Raw genomic sequence first — 15114 nt, forward strand, 5'->3', positions numbered from 1 at the left:
AATATTGCTCGAAAAGTGAACTTTTCGTCTGAATTTCTTTCGACAGAACCTCCATTAGTCAATCATGCTACCACGCCGGTTTAAGCTTCACGGGGGAGTGCGAGGCATACGAACTGTTCTTATGCAGGAAAGTTCATGTACCAATAGCAGCACTGTAACACACAGACTCACAAGTAGAAGAAGCAGTTTTCAGTAGCAGCAAGCATTGTTTTCACTTTAGTAAATAAACACCGTGCCTTAAAGCTTATGCATTCTGTTTTTGAGCGTAATGGGTGCCAATGTTCAATGCAGGAATGCTTGCACTTTTGCAATGCGCACATCTACAGGCAGAACATAGCTGGACACTTAGGTCTAAGTAGCAGGTTATAAAAAAGTGTCTGCTTTTGTTCAAGATATGCCATTTGCATGCCTTCCTAACTGATAGCATCAGCATATTTCAGTAGCAGACTTGGAACTTCCATAAACGCTTTCAGCCATAGCTGATTGCCCAAACTAGTTCTACAAAAATCAAAATGGTGGAGAAAGTTTCATAAAGAAGAGATAATATACAAGTGCCATCTACCGAAGAGTCATGGGTAGTTTGACGAGAAACCTGCATGGAATAGTCACTAAAGCTTCGAGGTTTAGTGATTGAGCTGCCGGGCTCTGATTACCTGAGACATTGAAGCAAGCTCTCTGGGAAGATCGACTACTGTTCTTTCAGTTCGATCATGATCTCTCAGTTTGACCACTGGATGAGGACAAAATTTTTCCACTCACCATTTTCTTATATATGCTGAAAAGAAGCACGGAAAAATTCAGCAATAGCTTTACATAGCCGTATCCAATTTTTTTTTTGTTTGATTCGCAGACGATCACTTTTGTGTGACGTGTCACCAAGACTTAATGATTTTTCTTCAGCATCTTGGCTCCTTCATGCCAGTTTGCCATGCAAGAAAAAAAGAAAAGAGAGACTGCCTTCATCAATGTCCTCAAAAGAGGTTTATCCGAGGGATTTTCAACCAATAGAAGTAGCTGCACTTACGTTGGAGCACAAGAAGAGAGCAAGTGGGTAAGGGAACAAATGTGTTAATGACAAAATAAAGAAGAAATGGGCATGGGCAGGGCATGCAGTAAGATGGCAGGATAAACTCTAGTCATTGAGAGTGAGAGACTGGACTCACAAGTGCGGAAAGTTGCGCAAGTTGGTAAAGATGCATGACTTTAAAGGGGCCCGGCAACACTTTTCCAGCATGGTCAGAAAACGCTGCCGATCGGTAGTCGAGGCTCCTGAGAACACGCGAGCCAAATATTATACCGCCGCACGCGACCTGGAACTTGCATTGAATTCTCAGTCATCTGGAAATCGTTCCCTCTTCTCTCGACAAATGACGCCATAAACCCAAAGTCCAGGGTCATTGGCTGGTTTGAGCATCGTGACCTGCATGGTTACGGCGCCGGCCGCGGGATGCCGCCACGTGCCTGTACGCGCTCTCGCGATCACACTGAAAGTAAACCGCGCGTTTGAACAAAGAAAAGAAAAAGTGCCCAAGGTTACGACGCGCGCTGCCGAAAAGATGCATTTTCTTGTCCCCTTATGATCCCTCCCCCCCCCCCCCCCCCCGCTTAGCTTTCAGCGCGCTCGGTGGTACGAAAGGAGTGAGAAAGTGCCTGAAGCGTGCGAGTAGACCCTGTGACTCCGCTCGTACTTGACAGAGTAAAATTTTTTGCGGCAGTCGATTCGTGAGGCAATATAGGCACTTTTAATGAAGCCATTCGATGATTACTTGGAAACGTGTTGCAGGGCCCCTTTGAATGTTTAAGCGCAAACATTCTGTCCCCGGCTTTGTGCACTCGTCGGGGCGAGCCGGCGGGGGCTTCGAGACCTCAGCTCCTGTCACGTGTCTCTCGCGCTGGCGCTGCTTGCCGCGCGGAACGCCGCCGCGGCATGCTTTTCGCGGTAGTTGCTGCCATGGTTGCTGCAATCGCTCGACCATCTTTGCTGCAACCATGTTCAGCCACGGCATTTTATATTTCCTCCGCGTGCTTGGCCGAAGAAGCGGCAGCTAAGAAATTGCGACGGGCGGATCCGGAATACGCGCAAAGCTTGCCACTCTGAATGTGTTGAAATCGCTGTCCCTGAGCCATGGTGTGGCGGTTGCTACGGCGACGGCTGCTTGTTGGCGCGCCGGCGCAGCAGGGGTGTTTTGTTAACGGACGTCTTACTGCCACCTTTAACAGTTTCGCTGTTAATAAGTAGTTGTACACTAGTATAAATTGCACAGCGGTAATGCTTGCGCCGCCCACCTTCCGAAAATAGAGGTTCCATCGTCCTAAATAATTACTTTGTCGATTTTGCACCATGTATCGTGTTGGAAAGAAGATGAGAAAGAAACCACCTCGTGCAACGTGGACCGAGAGCGGTGAAGAAGAATCGTGGCAGCCTGCGAAGGGCGATCTTTGGCAGTAGGACTTCGCGATAGGGCAGCGTGCTGTCCGCAAGCACTTCCCGCCTCTCGAACGTGTCCGGTGCAGCGGAGGTTATCGGGACTGTAAAGGCCGCAGCTTGGTACAACGAGAGAGTTTACCGCAGAGGTAAGTATAAAATAGCCATAGAACTTGTATGCACATTTGCGCAACGCATCTACCATGGACGATACGCCAATACTTACGTTTTAGAGCTAGCCTTCACATATATTTACATCTTTAAAGCTAACATAATTACAACTTTGAAGAGACCCTGAAATGCTTTTGGCGATTGCGTATAACGCTTGGCTGGTTGTGCAAGTCCTTAGCATCATGCAGAACACACAGTTAAAAGTAGAGATTTGGACTAGTTGGCGATGACTCAACTTAGACATCTTAACAAGCGCGAGACAAGCCTGTACTGGCGCTATAGGACTAACGCCTGTCCTGTCCGTATGTGTTGCTTTGCGTTCGATAAGATTTCCGAGTTCAGACAGACCTAAGCGCTCTGCAGAAAATGTACAATTTGTTGAACACAACAGAAATACATGCATCGCTAAAAATAGCAGCGCCGCCGCCATACCGAGTTTTCAGTCGGTCCTGCATTTAGGACGTGGCATATGTTTCTGCGATGTCACTCGTGCGACCAGGTCTGATTGGTTTTCTCTTTGTGCCGGAGGACAAAATGTCAGCAGTGGGGATCGTGGGGCCACCTGGTGGCGCAGAGGTCAACCGGACCAACGCGGAGCGAGGCCTCCGCGATTGTCCGCGCGCCGGAGCATGATCGCGGAAGGCAAAATTCAGCCCCTGTCACTCGGCGAAGTTGAGCATCTACGCTTGTGCCGCGATCATTGGATGCGCTCGTACACGCTTTCACTGGCACGTACAACATATACGACTCACGGGGTCATGTTATCTATTTGGACTTTATCGAAAACTCACGGCTCCGCCGACGGCGACGGCTAAACGTGCCGGGAGTGTCCATATAATTTTACCTCAATAAAATAGTTGCAGCCATCGGGGCCTCTTTCCGACACTAAACTGTCGGAATCTCGCCTGCGGGCCGCTCGATCCTTTCTTAAATGCTGCGCGCGCATTCGGCGCATTTATATGACGAACTAGCATTCTCCAAACGGCAACAACGAGCGCCATAGGCGTGCGCAGGGTTCCCCTTGAGGGGGGTTGAAGGTTCATCGCGGCGCCCCCCCCCCTCCCTGTTAAGTCAATGTAAGGGGCAGACTTTCTTAGGTGACTAGGGGGGGAACCCTGCGCAACAGAACAATCAATCCACTGTCTTCATCATGACATTCACGATGATGTTGACTTATAAATATTGTTGAATATTTATATCTCACTTTTATTTAAAATTTGTTGACCAAGTGCCACCTTGAATACGGTAGTCACTACTTTATTTCAACCTGCAGTTACAAAATATTTCTAATTGCTCTAGCTGATGTTGTATACGAGCTTGCCTCAGTTTAAATATGCGTGGTATTTTCTGTCGGTTAATATTAATCGTTATGTTCATTTGTTAAAGCTTGTGAATATTTGTTTCAAATAAAATGTTGTGGAATTCTTGGGCTGTTTCGACAATGGTTGTATTGCCATCGTAGGACTAGCTGCTTTGAAAACGACTGCCTTACTATTAGAAAACTACTCGAATGGTGTTCGCTTCGTATTCGTATCCCATTCGGTGTCATCTCTATTCGGTTCGTACTCGACGCGGTTCAAAGGTGTACTATTTTCACACCCCTATAGACCAATAGTTTGATCTTAGTAAAACCTGTTGTTGGACATGCTTACTGAAATACAAAAAAAAAAGACGCGTACCATCGAGGAAGAGTTGCGAGTGACGCCCTTTTCTGTTCTGTCTTAAAATTCTTCCTGGATGGTACGCGTTTTTTTTTTGTATTTGAGTAAGCAGTTCGATCTTCTTGCGCATTAAACTTCAAATGTCAACAAACTGGCCCACTTCTCCAAGTCTCTGTAATATCAAATCTAGGTGATTATAGGGCCCTAATGTGGTCTTAATCGAGCCATTGGCGTATCGCGTCCGTGCTTTCCGCTTTTTCTCGTTTGAATTAACTGGCTGTTCATTCCAGTTCGTCGTTCTAATGCGCGGCGACTTAGCAATTTTTTTTATTGTAGGTATGTTTCGGTTTATAAACATAGCTTTACATTTACGAGATATGCTTCTTACAGCTTTGGCCAGTATGCGTATATGCGCTATAATTGGTGATCCGCTGGGCCGCGACCAGTGGTCCATTAATTCAAGGGACACGCAACCGAGCTTTCTCGCTCAAGGGCCGTATGACGAACGCTTTCGGCTTTGGCGATATTTCATCACATAAGCGCCGGGCGCGTCGGCGACGTTTCTGGACTGCCGCTTCAGCACGCTTGGCACAGTGCCAAACCGCTGCGCCCCGTAGACGGCTGAAGGGATTCGGCGCAACAGTCTCGTGAAGCCTCGCAAATGTGACCGTGTCGCCGAAACTGATCGTCGCAGTATGCGGCCCCAAGCTCGAACGACGTATATACGGGTCACGAAATGGTGTTAAGCTATATGAAGTTGCTATACGAGTTGAGTTATGAAGTGCTATACGAGCTATATGAAGTTGCTATACGAGCTATACGAGTTGTGTTCTAGGGCCCCTGAACCACCCAGAGGTCGAAATTTAGTTGAGGTGTTGCAGTTGTGCACGAGTCTAAAACGAGCACGCGGCCGCGAGAACTTTTCAAAATGGTGCTGTGACAGTAGAGTTACCCGCGCTTGATGATGGAAATGCGGCCCTCGCTCGTTTCGCTCTTTCCTTTGCTACGCTCCGTTCGTTGGCTCGTCTCTCCTCTTGGACGCATGTTCCTTTTCGCCGTCGAGGAGAATAAGCAGGGAGCGCGCATTATTTCTGCTGCTGACATGACCAGAGTCTCCTAGTGACGTCACCACCAACGCTGGGGATACCGAAAGGCCCGGAGAGAAGCACGGGATTGATCTTTTTTTTTTATTTTGTGGCGCGGCCGCGGCGCGTTGCGCTGCCGCGTTTGACAGTGTTGATTGTGGCGGCACCCTGAACTCGATGGGCACGTTTACTTGAGACGTTAAACAAAATATTGGAGGTTGTTTAAGCGCCCTTTCAGTCTCTAAGATTGCCCGATCATTGCCTCGAGCGCAGCTTGAAGAGTCATGTGGCCGTCCTTTTTCGTACGTCTGCGCGAACAGCTCGGGGCCATGCCTGCCGCCAAGAAGCAGAACGACAAGAATGTCAACTGGAAGCAGGCGTGTCGAAACAGGTGCAGCGTCCGCCTGTTGCTGGGCTACGCGGCACCCCTACTCTTGACGCCTGCGGCAGTCGTCAACAGCGACGTGAGTATGCACCTCCATATCACACGTGTCATCAGCGTAGCGTAGAGCCGCTAAAGAGCCTCGCGGATGGACGCGCATGAAGCCCATGCTATATGCAGCTTACTACATAGGCCTAGGCACGGTAGGGGGGGGGGGGGGCGGGGAGAAAAATCTGTCCCATATTTTTTGCTCAGTAGGACTTGTGGCGTCATTGTTTAAAGAACAGGGTTGTGGCCACGCATTTTTTTTTACAATAGCGGCCGAAGGCCCCTGATGTTGCATTCCAAAGATTGTTTACTTCCCGTCTTTACTCCCGGCAAGCCAGGACCCAAAGACAGGCCATTGTGGGAAGCACGTCATCGCTTCATTTTCATTTTTATTTTTTCAGCTATTGTGACACATGTTGTCTTTTGGACTCTACCCACGGGAGGGAAGGGGGGAGCGGAGCGCTGCCATGAAGCTTTGCCCCCAAATGGGGAACCCTGCGCACGCCTGTGTACAGGGTCGTCCGCATCTGAGGTGAACACCTCGTCTATATTCAAGACATCATAGAATCTGACCTTCATTACATAGTTCGAAAATTATTGCGCTTATCGACAGCATGATTAGACGTCATGTAACGACCACTTCACTCGTGAGGTAGAATGAACACTCTAGTTATACCGGCTTGAATACTAATGAAGTGTTCACCTTAGATGTGGTCGACCCTGTACACAGGGGTGCACAAAATTCTCCGTGAGGCGGAGCGAAGCCCTTCGCCTCCCCCTAATTGGATGAGAGTGAAAGACAACAAGCTGTGCAATGGATGCAAAAATGAAAGCGGAAGTGGTAACGAGCTTCTCGCAACGTTCTGCGTTTGGTCTCCGGCTTTCCGGTATCGTACAGGCTCGTTCACATCTGCGACTAGTACCGGTCGCGCGACCAAATTAGTCGCAGAGCGGCTGGTCGCAAATGGCCGTTTGGTCGCAAAGCGACTGCTTTGCGCAGTCGCGCGACTGCAGTCGCAAACCTCTGAACCAATCACATGCGCAGGAACAGCACGTCAGCTTATTTTACGGGACAATGGAAATGTGAGCCACATGCGAGCAGTCGCCATGAATTCTGTGTGGCGACGGGTAAACGTCGCTCGCAAGTGTGAATCTCAGTCGCCTTGAGTCGCTTTTTGGTCGCCATTCGCAAATGGTCGCGCGACCGGTGCTAGTCGTAGGTGTGAATGAGCCTTTAAGGCGGGAAGCAAACAGTTCTTGGAATGCAGCATCAGGGGCATTCGGCAGCCATTATCGCCAAAAACCAGCGTAGCCCAAACCCTGCACATTAAACAATGACAGGACAGGTCCGACTAAGAAAAGATATAGGAATGACTTGGCGCCTCCGCTAGACAATAAGGGGGCGCCAAGTCAGCCCGTATCTTCAAGCACCCTTGCGCACGCCTGTGCCGATGTATGTATACACCTAAAATCAGAGTGTTTTCTTGGACGCTCTACCAATGTCTTCGATAGTAAGAGAGTGAATAAACATTGAATCATCAGCTCTTTTGACAGCCTCATGTGAGACTTGTTAATGGACAAGCCTCACAAGCACTGGTACAAGTCTCCGCTGGCTTCCGCACGCTTTCTGGCTCTTCTGATCAGGAGGATCTGGTTGTCGTCCAAGCTGGGCAGCAGTGCCTCCCACTGATGTCTATAAAAGTTGGATTTGTAATGTGACCGAGGTTCGGTGTTGTGCGATGCACTATCAGTATAAAACGAAACACGAACAACGGAGCACGTGGTCCGAGCGTTAGCAACGGTATATAATCTATGCCTTCCAGTCATCGCCATTGACAGTCGCGCACATCCGGTTTGGCAGCACTGCGCGATCCCCACATAGTGCAATATTTTTGCTTCTGTTCTGCTTCCGGTACCTGCAAGGAAGACAAACTCTCAGGGTCCCTTATGCATTCGCCAAAGACGACTCGAAGCCATCTTCTTTTTCTTCACAGTCTATGATTGATCCTCCCCGCACATCCTCGCCCATCCTCCGATAGCTTTCTGCACTGAACGCAGTTTTGCACTGCCTGCAGGATCGGAGGCATTGGAAGCTTTCTGCGCCTCACTTGCTTTTGCACTGCCTCTGTGATCTTTTCACCTTTGACCAGGCCCGTAGCCAGGAATTTTTTTCGGGGGAGGGGCCCACTTGCTGAAAACCTTGACTTTTTGAGAAAAACACCTATTGTTATTATTTATTTTTGGTAAAAACACATATTTCACCAACATTTAGGGGGGGGGGGGGCAAGCTACGATGTCATGTCTTGACGTCATCATACGTAACGTCACGTTATGTGACGTAATGATTGCGTCACAAATGTTGGCTATATGTGACGTCATATGGTGGTGTCAACACGTGATGATGATAATTTGCATCACTCGTGTTGATGCCGACGCCGACGGTCAATTTTCGCGTTTTATAAGGCATCTAAGGCTTTCGCCTTAAAATAAAAATAAAGGAAAATAATACTGAGGCGGTCATGCATGCAGGTGTACCTACTTTCTGTTTCGTCACGAATGCGATCAGCGCACTGGCCGCCTGGTTATAGCTGTCGGCGTTTAGCCTATTTCGAATGACGTCATGTATTAGCGCCAATCACGCGCATATGCTCTTAAACAGCAGTACCGAAGTGCTCTCGCGTGGGGTCATTTCCTTGTTTTGTTCCCTGCAGATGGTGTGGTGCCTGTCGCTGGGTCTGCTGATAGTCACGTGGACTCTCCTGGGCACCGTGCCGGTGCCGCTCACCTGGCTGCTTCCCTTCTTCGTCCTTCCCCTGGCGGGCGTCACCTCCATCTCGGACCTCTCCCACATGTTCATGGAGGTGAGTTGCATCACGTGACCAGCACGTGGCCGCTCCTGTATAGGCATCGAAATGATATCGTCTTGCCATCTGTAAAGGCATTCCGAGATTGAACAGTTAGGCTGCCGGAGCCTCGGCAAGTTGGTCTCACACTGTTATGAGAGCCGTAATGTGGCCACAGATGAGGCTAACTGAAACAGCTACAGCGGCGGCACTAGACGCCATAGCGTTACTATATACGCATGTACTTCACTATTCCCGCTCCCTCTCACGAAACGTGGCACTCAGTCACCCCTCCCGTGGAAAATGGGAAAGCTACACGCCTAGCATATTGTTCGTGTTGTCTTCCTAATTCATCCTCTCCAAGCATTCTTGCATTTAGCAGAATCGCGAGTTGGGCTAGTTGGTGGATGTTCATCGTAATATAATCGACAGCGCAACGGTTTAACACGGACAGAAAGAAGAGAAGGACACAGCGCTGAACTCACAACTCAGTCTTGGTGACTCATTGATCTGTATATATGTTCTTTATTTTTCGAAAATAAATTTAGTTGTGAGTTCAGCGCTCTGTCCTTCTCTTCTTTCTGTCGGTGTTTAACCCGTTGCGCTGTCGATTATATTACGATCAACAGGGGCGTAGCCAGAAATTTTTTTCGGGGGGGGGGGGGGGTACAACCATACTTTATGTATGTTCGTGCGTGCCTTTGTATGTGTGCGTGTATATATAAGCAAGCAAAACTGAAAAATTTCGGGGAGGGGGGGGTTGAACCCCCCAACCCCCCCCCCCCCCCCCCTTGGCTACGCCCCTGACGATCAATTCTTGCATTTGTCTCACACGTGGCTTGTCTTTCTCTTACTCGGATCACCAGGACAGCCTGGTGATCCTGTTGCTCGGCATGAACGCACTGGTGGCCTTGGGCGAGGAGACGGCGCTGTGCTCGCGAGTGGCGCTGTACGTGATCGAGGCGTTCGGACTGCGACTGCGCGGCATCCTGCTCGGCATCACGGGCGTCACCTTCCTGTCGGCGCAGCTCCTGATGGGCGGCTCGGCCACGCTGCTGATGTGCGCCGTCGTCGAGGCCACCATGTTCGAGCTGCAGCACGACATCATCGCAGCCACCATCGCGCACGGCAAGCGACGAAACGTACGCTGCGGATAACCACGTACTATCCCTTACAAAAATGTATTTAGACAGCCAATAGACTGTCTAAAAATGGGTTTATACAGTCTATAGACTGTCTAAACACATTTTTGTAAGGGTATGGCGGATATATGAGCGTATGCATTAGATGGTGGAACTTTCATTCATGCCCACTACGGCAGTCCTCATAATCATATCGCCATTTTGGTGTGTAAAACCCCAGCAGTTATTCTATTATAAAGTCTTACGGCACCAGTGAAATGAAGTACGCATCGCTAGTTTCTGCAATAATAGTTCTGTGCTTGCCTAGTTCATCTCTACGATGCCAGAGGGCGCACCGCCTATACAGCCGCTCAAGTTTATGGCTGGTGTAACCGGTAATACGCTAAGGATGCATGTTTGCGGACGAAGTAAAGCTCTCTGCTACTCTTTAGGCAAAATGTTTATGAAACGCTGCTCAATACCCTCGGATACAGGTGCGCACCACCGTCGGCGATGACGTGGTGATGACGCCCGTGCACGTGATGATCATCTCTCCGCGCAAGACGCCGTCTAGCGGTTCCTCCGCCGACGACGACGACGAAGACTTCGACGAGATGGACGAGAGTAGCGAGGACGACGAAGAGGACCTGAGGCCCCGCGTCCTGGTGCCGTCCATCGCTCCCTTCGACGCCCGGAATCCGGGAGCCTACTACCAACTGCACGGGAGTGTGCCCGACGGTATGTATGCGTGGCCAGCAGGGGCACAGCCGGAAATTTTTAACGGGGGCTGGTTTTTTTACAGATTTACAGATACCGTTTATTTCATATTATACATACTGGGTTCTTGCTTTAACCGCCTTTTATATTATACATGTTCGTGCGTCAGTTTGTACGTGTGCGTGTATGTGTACACATGCATAAGTGAAAAGTTTCAAGATGAGTTGGACAACCCCCCCCATAGCCCCCTTGTCTAGGCCAGTGCTGCCCAGAGTTCCTGAATCATACAGTTGTGAAAATCTGTGCCGAAATACGGGCATGCTCGCGAACATATCTGCTGGGGTAAGCGAACGGACGCGCCCCGTGGGAACAGGGAAAGAAAACACATCGCATCGCTGCAGTCTTCGCTGTCATTGGGCGAGTTGTCGAGGCGAGAATCGGAAGAAATAGTTTAAAATAGGCAGAACAGTTTTGTAGCTGCAGTTACATCTGGAAGATTGTGAGCCTTGAACGTAAGCTCGCTGTGCGATTCACGAAGCTTGTGGTTCTCTGCTGTGCTAAAACACAAGATATGTCATTTATTAGTTAGTTTTTTTTCACCGCCTACAGGTGACGCCACAGTCGGCAGTCCTTCGCTATTTTAACCAATGCCGTGTTCGGATTATGCTACTTCGAGCCGATGGAGAGTTTGGCAAGTCGTATTATTGTACGTGGCCTTGGCGATCGGCTCCGGCAGCTCACTGTAGCAACAGCGCGCTGCCGGAGCCGATCGCGTAGGCCACGGATTGAATTGATAACTGATGCATGCCATAATGCGTACGAAACAAGGCGTTCAGGCTAGGTTTGACGTGATCTAAAATCGTCGGACAAGGAATGTGGCTGGAGCACTCGTATCCACGAGTAAACTTGTTTTCGTCGTGGTTCTGACGTAATTTATGATCACATCATGCATACCGCCACACATTCCAGTGCAGCGTGTTCCAGGACGACAAAGTTAAGCTAGTGGGTGGGCATTCGTCACAGAAGAAAGCAAGGTGTGGTGAGAGGGGTTACGCGAGATGGAGAAGACAAAATGCGGACAGGCGCCTGTCTCGAAAGGCATTCCAATAAATTTACAAAATCATTTGCTGGTGTAGTTTATAATAAAGTTTCTTTCAAGTCCGTGGCACTTTAGGGGCCCGGCTCGTCGTTCATCCACAGTCTCGTGTCCCATGGTCGCGCAGTGGGCATTACAGGCGTAAAACAAGGCTAACAATGCTCAAAACCAGTGCGAAATCAACTAACAAGGTCTAAGATAATATAAACTACAGAAATAACCAACAAATAATTGCAACAATTTACCTAAAATCGCGAAAAACGCATCTGAAACATCCGGCTGACACCCGCACGCCGCGAAAGAGAGGGCGCCACCGTCACGGCAAGCGCACGATTGTCAAGGGCATCACTGGGTTACCCGAGCTACGCACTTCCTCAGGTTACACGGTATAGATGCATTAAGCGCAGGATTTAGAACTACACCAAGACCTACACAAGAACATTAGCGCAGAATTTAGCGCGCGATTTAGAGCTACACCGGGGCCTACACAAGAACGACATTAGTGTTATATAAACCGCAGAATTAGCGCAGGATTAGCGTTACATTAGGCGCTTTCTTTTTTTTCTTTTGCCTTTCTGTATCTGGAGAGATTACGAGATATGATTATGCTCTTGCTGTAAGTGTGGTGTCATAAAGGAAAATCTTGTGTCACCTCGGAGGCAGAGTATAGCGTATCCAGCAAGTAGATGGGCAAGTAGCTCGCCCGATTATTTTAATTAACTGCGGTCGCCTCTACGTAGGACAAACAGGTTGCTGTGTTAGCGAGAAATAAGCTGACCGTAAAGGGTCGTTACCCGGAGGATCACCGTCTAATCTTTCGTTTCACTGTTGCGATTTTTAGGTGCACACCTAAATTTGGCGAATGCTCAGTTTTACACGGACATAATAACGGAGAAACGCGGCTTCTTGTTTCGCGCGGTACGTGAACAATTTTAAGAATTTTAAGATGAACGAGCGAAACAGATTGCCAAAAAATAGTTCTTGAGTGGTGACTAGACGAGCTGGAGGGAAAAAAAATTACACCATCTCCCGCTAAAGGGGATCATGAGGCGATGCGAAGCCGGAGCACTTGCACGATCGCGTTCCGTTGGCGTTCGTTGGGCATGCTACCGACCTCGCGTCGTGGAACGCGAAGAGGGACGCTACGCGCGTCGTATCTTCCATCTAGCCTGGCCGTTAATTCTCACAGGGCGAGCGGGGAACGCGGTCGACAGGTGGGCGAGAGGGGGGCAGCGTGGGAGAGGAGAGAGAAGCGGAGGGGACGCGCATGCGCTCAAGCTCATCGCGGCGTTGCGCAGGAGAGAATTTCGGCATGTCTAGCCCGCGCTTCAGAGGAAGAGTGGAAAGGGGGAGGAGAGAGAAAGTGGAGAGGGGAAGGGGAGGGAAAGTGGAGAGGGGGAAGGGGAGAGGGGAGGGAAAGGGTGAGTGGAGAGGGGTGTGTGGAGAGGGTATGCGCATGCGCAGTAAGGGTGCTCACGTCGCACATCACCACCACCACCGGATTGAGCTCCGCCTTAAGATACTTCGCATCTAATAAAGAATCGCTGGCATGTCTGACATGCGAGCGCTAGGGATGGTAATATCGATGAATGATTAATCGATTAATCAATTAAAAGAGTCCCGCAAAACAATTGTCACCGACGTCCGCCTTTGATATAATCGATTCAAACTTTTCGATTAATCTATTTAAAGACAGTGACAGGAGCGCCACCCGAAAGTTCTGAAATCGTGCTAAAATACTCAGCAGGAGCCGCGACTGTGATGCTTCGCCGAGTGGGTGAATGAGAGCGACTCTCTAGTGTCGAGTGTTTTCTCGAGTCCAGAGTATAATGGAATATCCGTTCGAGCCAAGCGCTTACCCTCTTTTCCATCCCACTGCGCACGCATTACGGCGCGCAGCTAGCCTTAGCGTGCGAACTATGGGTGAAAACACTTCCTACATATCTTCCATCGTTGATTGTATCGGTGCAAACCACAGCAATAATAATAATAAAAAAAAGCTGGCCTCACAGGCTGCCTTATGCAATCGCCTAAGACGACTTCAAGGCGAAAGCCATCTTCCTCTCCTTTTTTCTTTTCAGTCGATGTATTTATCTTATCCTGCCTCACTCCGAAATCTTTCTGCACCTAACGTGGTTTTGCACTGCCTCTGTCATCGGCCCACTTGACGAAGTGACAGTGCCATGTGATGACGTCGTCATGGCGTCACGATGACGTCCCAGAATGTGACGATTTGTGATGTCATTGTGACGTCATGTGGCGACGCAATCACGTGGTGATGATTTTTTGCATCACTCGTGTTGACGCCGCCAGCGGTCAATTTTGGCGTTTGATGAAGCATCTAAGGCTTTCGCCTTACGTAATATTTGATTTGGGGTAGTTTTTAATCGATGTACACTTGAGCGGCTCTTCTGCCGTGACTTTGCTTGCAGAGCGGAGGCGTGTGCTTGGTCGGCACTTATTTTCCTCAATCGTACAGCGCGCTTCCCTCTCCAACGGATACTTCGCCGTCATTACGCTGGTATAATGGACTGACGATCCAAATCCGTGGGCGGATAACTAATGGCGCAGCTGAGGCGAACATGAGTTCCAGTGACAAAAAGGCTGGGAAACTAACGAAGGGACCGTTAGTCTGAAATCAGTCGTAGGAAAAACAAACACACGAAACTTGTGGCGCTTTTCACTGATTCGATCCGGAGCGGGTTCGCGCATCCAGCTGGTCGTTCCAGAGCAACTCGCTCCGCGTCGGATCGTTCCCATTTGCTCCGCCACCAAGTCCCGGATTCGGCCGGAAATAGAACGAGCGGCATACGTCACTTCCGCCAGTTTGCGAGCAACTGTAGTCGCGCCTTGTACCGACCAGGGTTGCCGCGAAAACGCACAGATCGAAATCAGGAATGGTTTCCGGAACCGGTTTGCGTAACGTGCGCGTAAGGAACTTCCGGCGTCATCTCACTAGGAGCGTTCCCGGTTTCACTGACAGATTCAGTTTGGTGCAATCCGAGTGGTCGCTCCAGGATTATGGCGGCCACTCGGGATCTCTCGGGGAAAAGCGCCATTGCAACATACACTAGATCAGTTGGCAACCGCTACTACCTGTGTACACGACAGTGATGCCAACCAAAGTAAACGTTTTATCCCTAGATTGAACCCCGAAAACACCCTAGATTGCAATAAAAATCCCTATATTGACTTCCTAATGCCGTTATATAGTTCGGCTAATTCACCTTTAACAAAGTATAAAGATAGTTCGCTCTCTGGTCTCTGGCCCATTCTGATTCTTATTGGAAATAAAAATCAACATGTTAAGAGCCACTGAAGCTCTTTTTTCTACATTTTATGTGCAGTATTTGCTGATAAAGCACTTGCAGGTGGCGCCAGTGGCTACAGAGACAGACAGATTTGTCAAGTTCGCTTTGTCCACTCATTGAATGCATAGATGTGATCGTTCGGATCAATTGCAAGTCTGTAGCGCCTCTCTCGTGCCTGCAGCCTGCGACGTGGTGGACAATTTTTAATTTTCCACATTGGCAATCAGCGTTGCATGATTGGCAGTTGATATACA

At 49.3% G+C, this 15114-nt stretch overlaps 1 protein-coding gene across 4 annotated transcripts in view; it reads left to right on the forward strand.

The window, feature by feature from the left end:
* Positions 1-5658: 5658 nt before the first annotated feature.
* Positions 5659-15114, forward strand: part of LOC119375498 (solute carrier family 13 member 4) — a 42958-nt gene continuing 33502 nt past the window's right edge. For 3 of the 4 annotated variants that reach the window (XM_049420298.1, XM_049420297.1, XM_037645684.2), the window contains exons 1-4: positions 5659-5806; positions 8484-8633; positions 9482-9757; positions 10231-10474. In XM_049420298.1, coding sequence (XP_049276255.1) covers positions 5672-5806; positions 8484-8633; positions 9482-9757; positions 10231-10474 — 805 coding nt within the window. In that variant the 5' untranslated portion in view covers positions 5659-5671. The remainder of the gene's footprint in view (positions 5807-8483; positions 8634-9481; positions 9758-10230; positions 10475-15114) is intronic. The other variant, XM_049420299.1, reaches the window with a different exon arrangement.

The sequence above is a fragment of the Rhipicephalus sanguineus genome, chromosome 11 (genome assembly GCF_013339695.2).
Source record: "Rhipicephalus sanguineus isolate Rsan-2018 chromosome 11, BIME_Rsan_1.4, whole genome shotgun sequence".
NCBI classification, from domain to species: domain Eukaryota; kingdom Metazoa; phylum Arthropoda; class Arachnida; order Ixodida; family Ixodidae; genus Rhipicephalus; species Rhipicephalus sanguineus.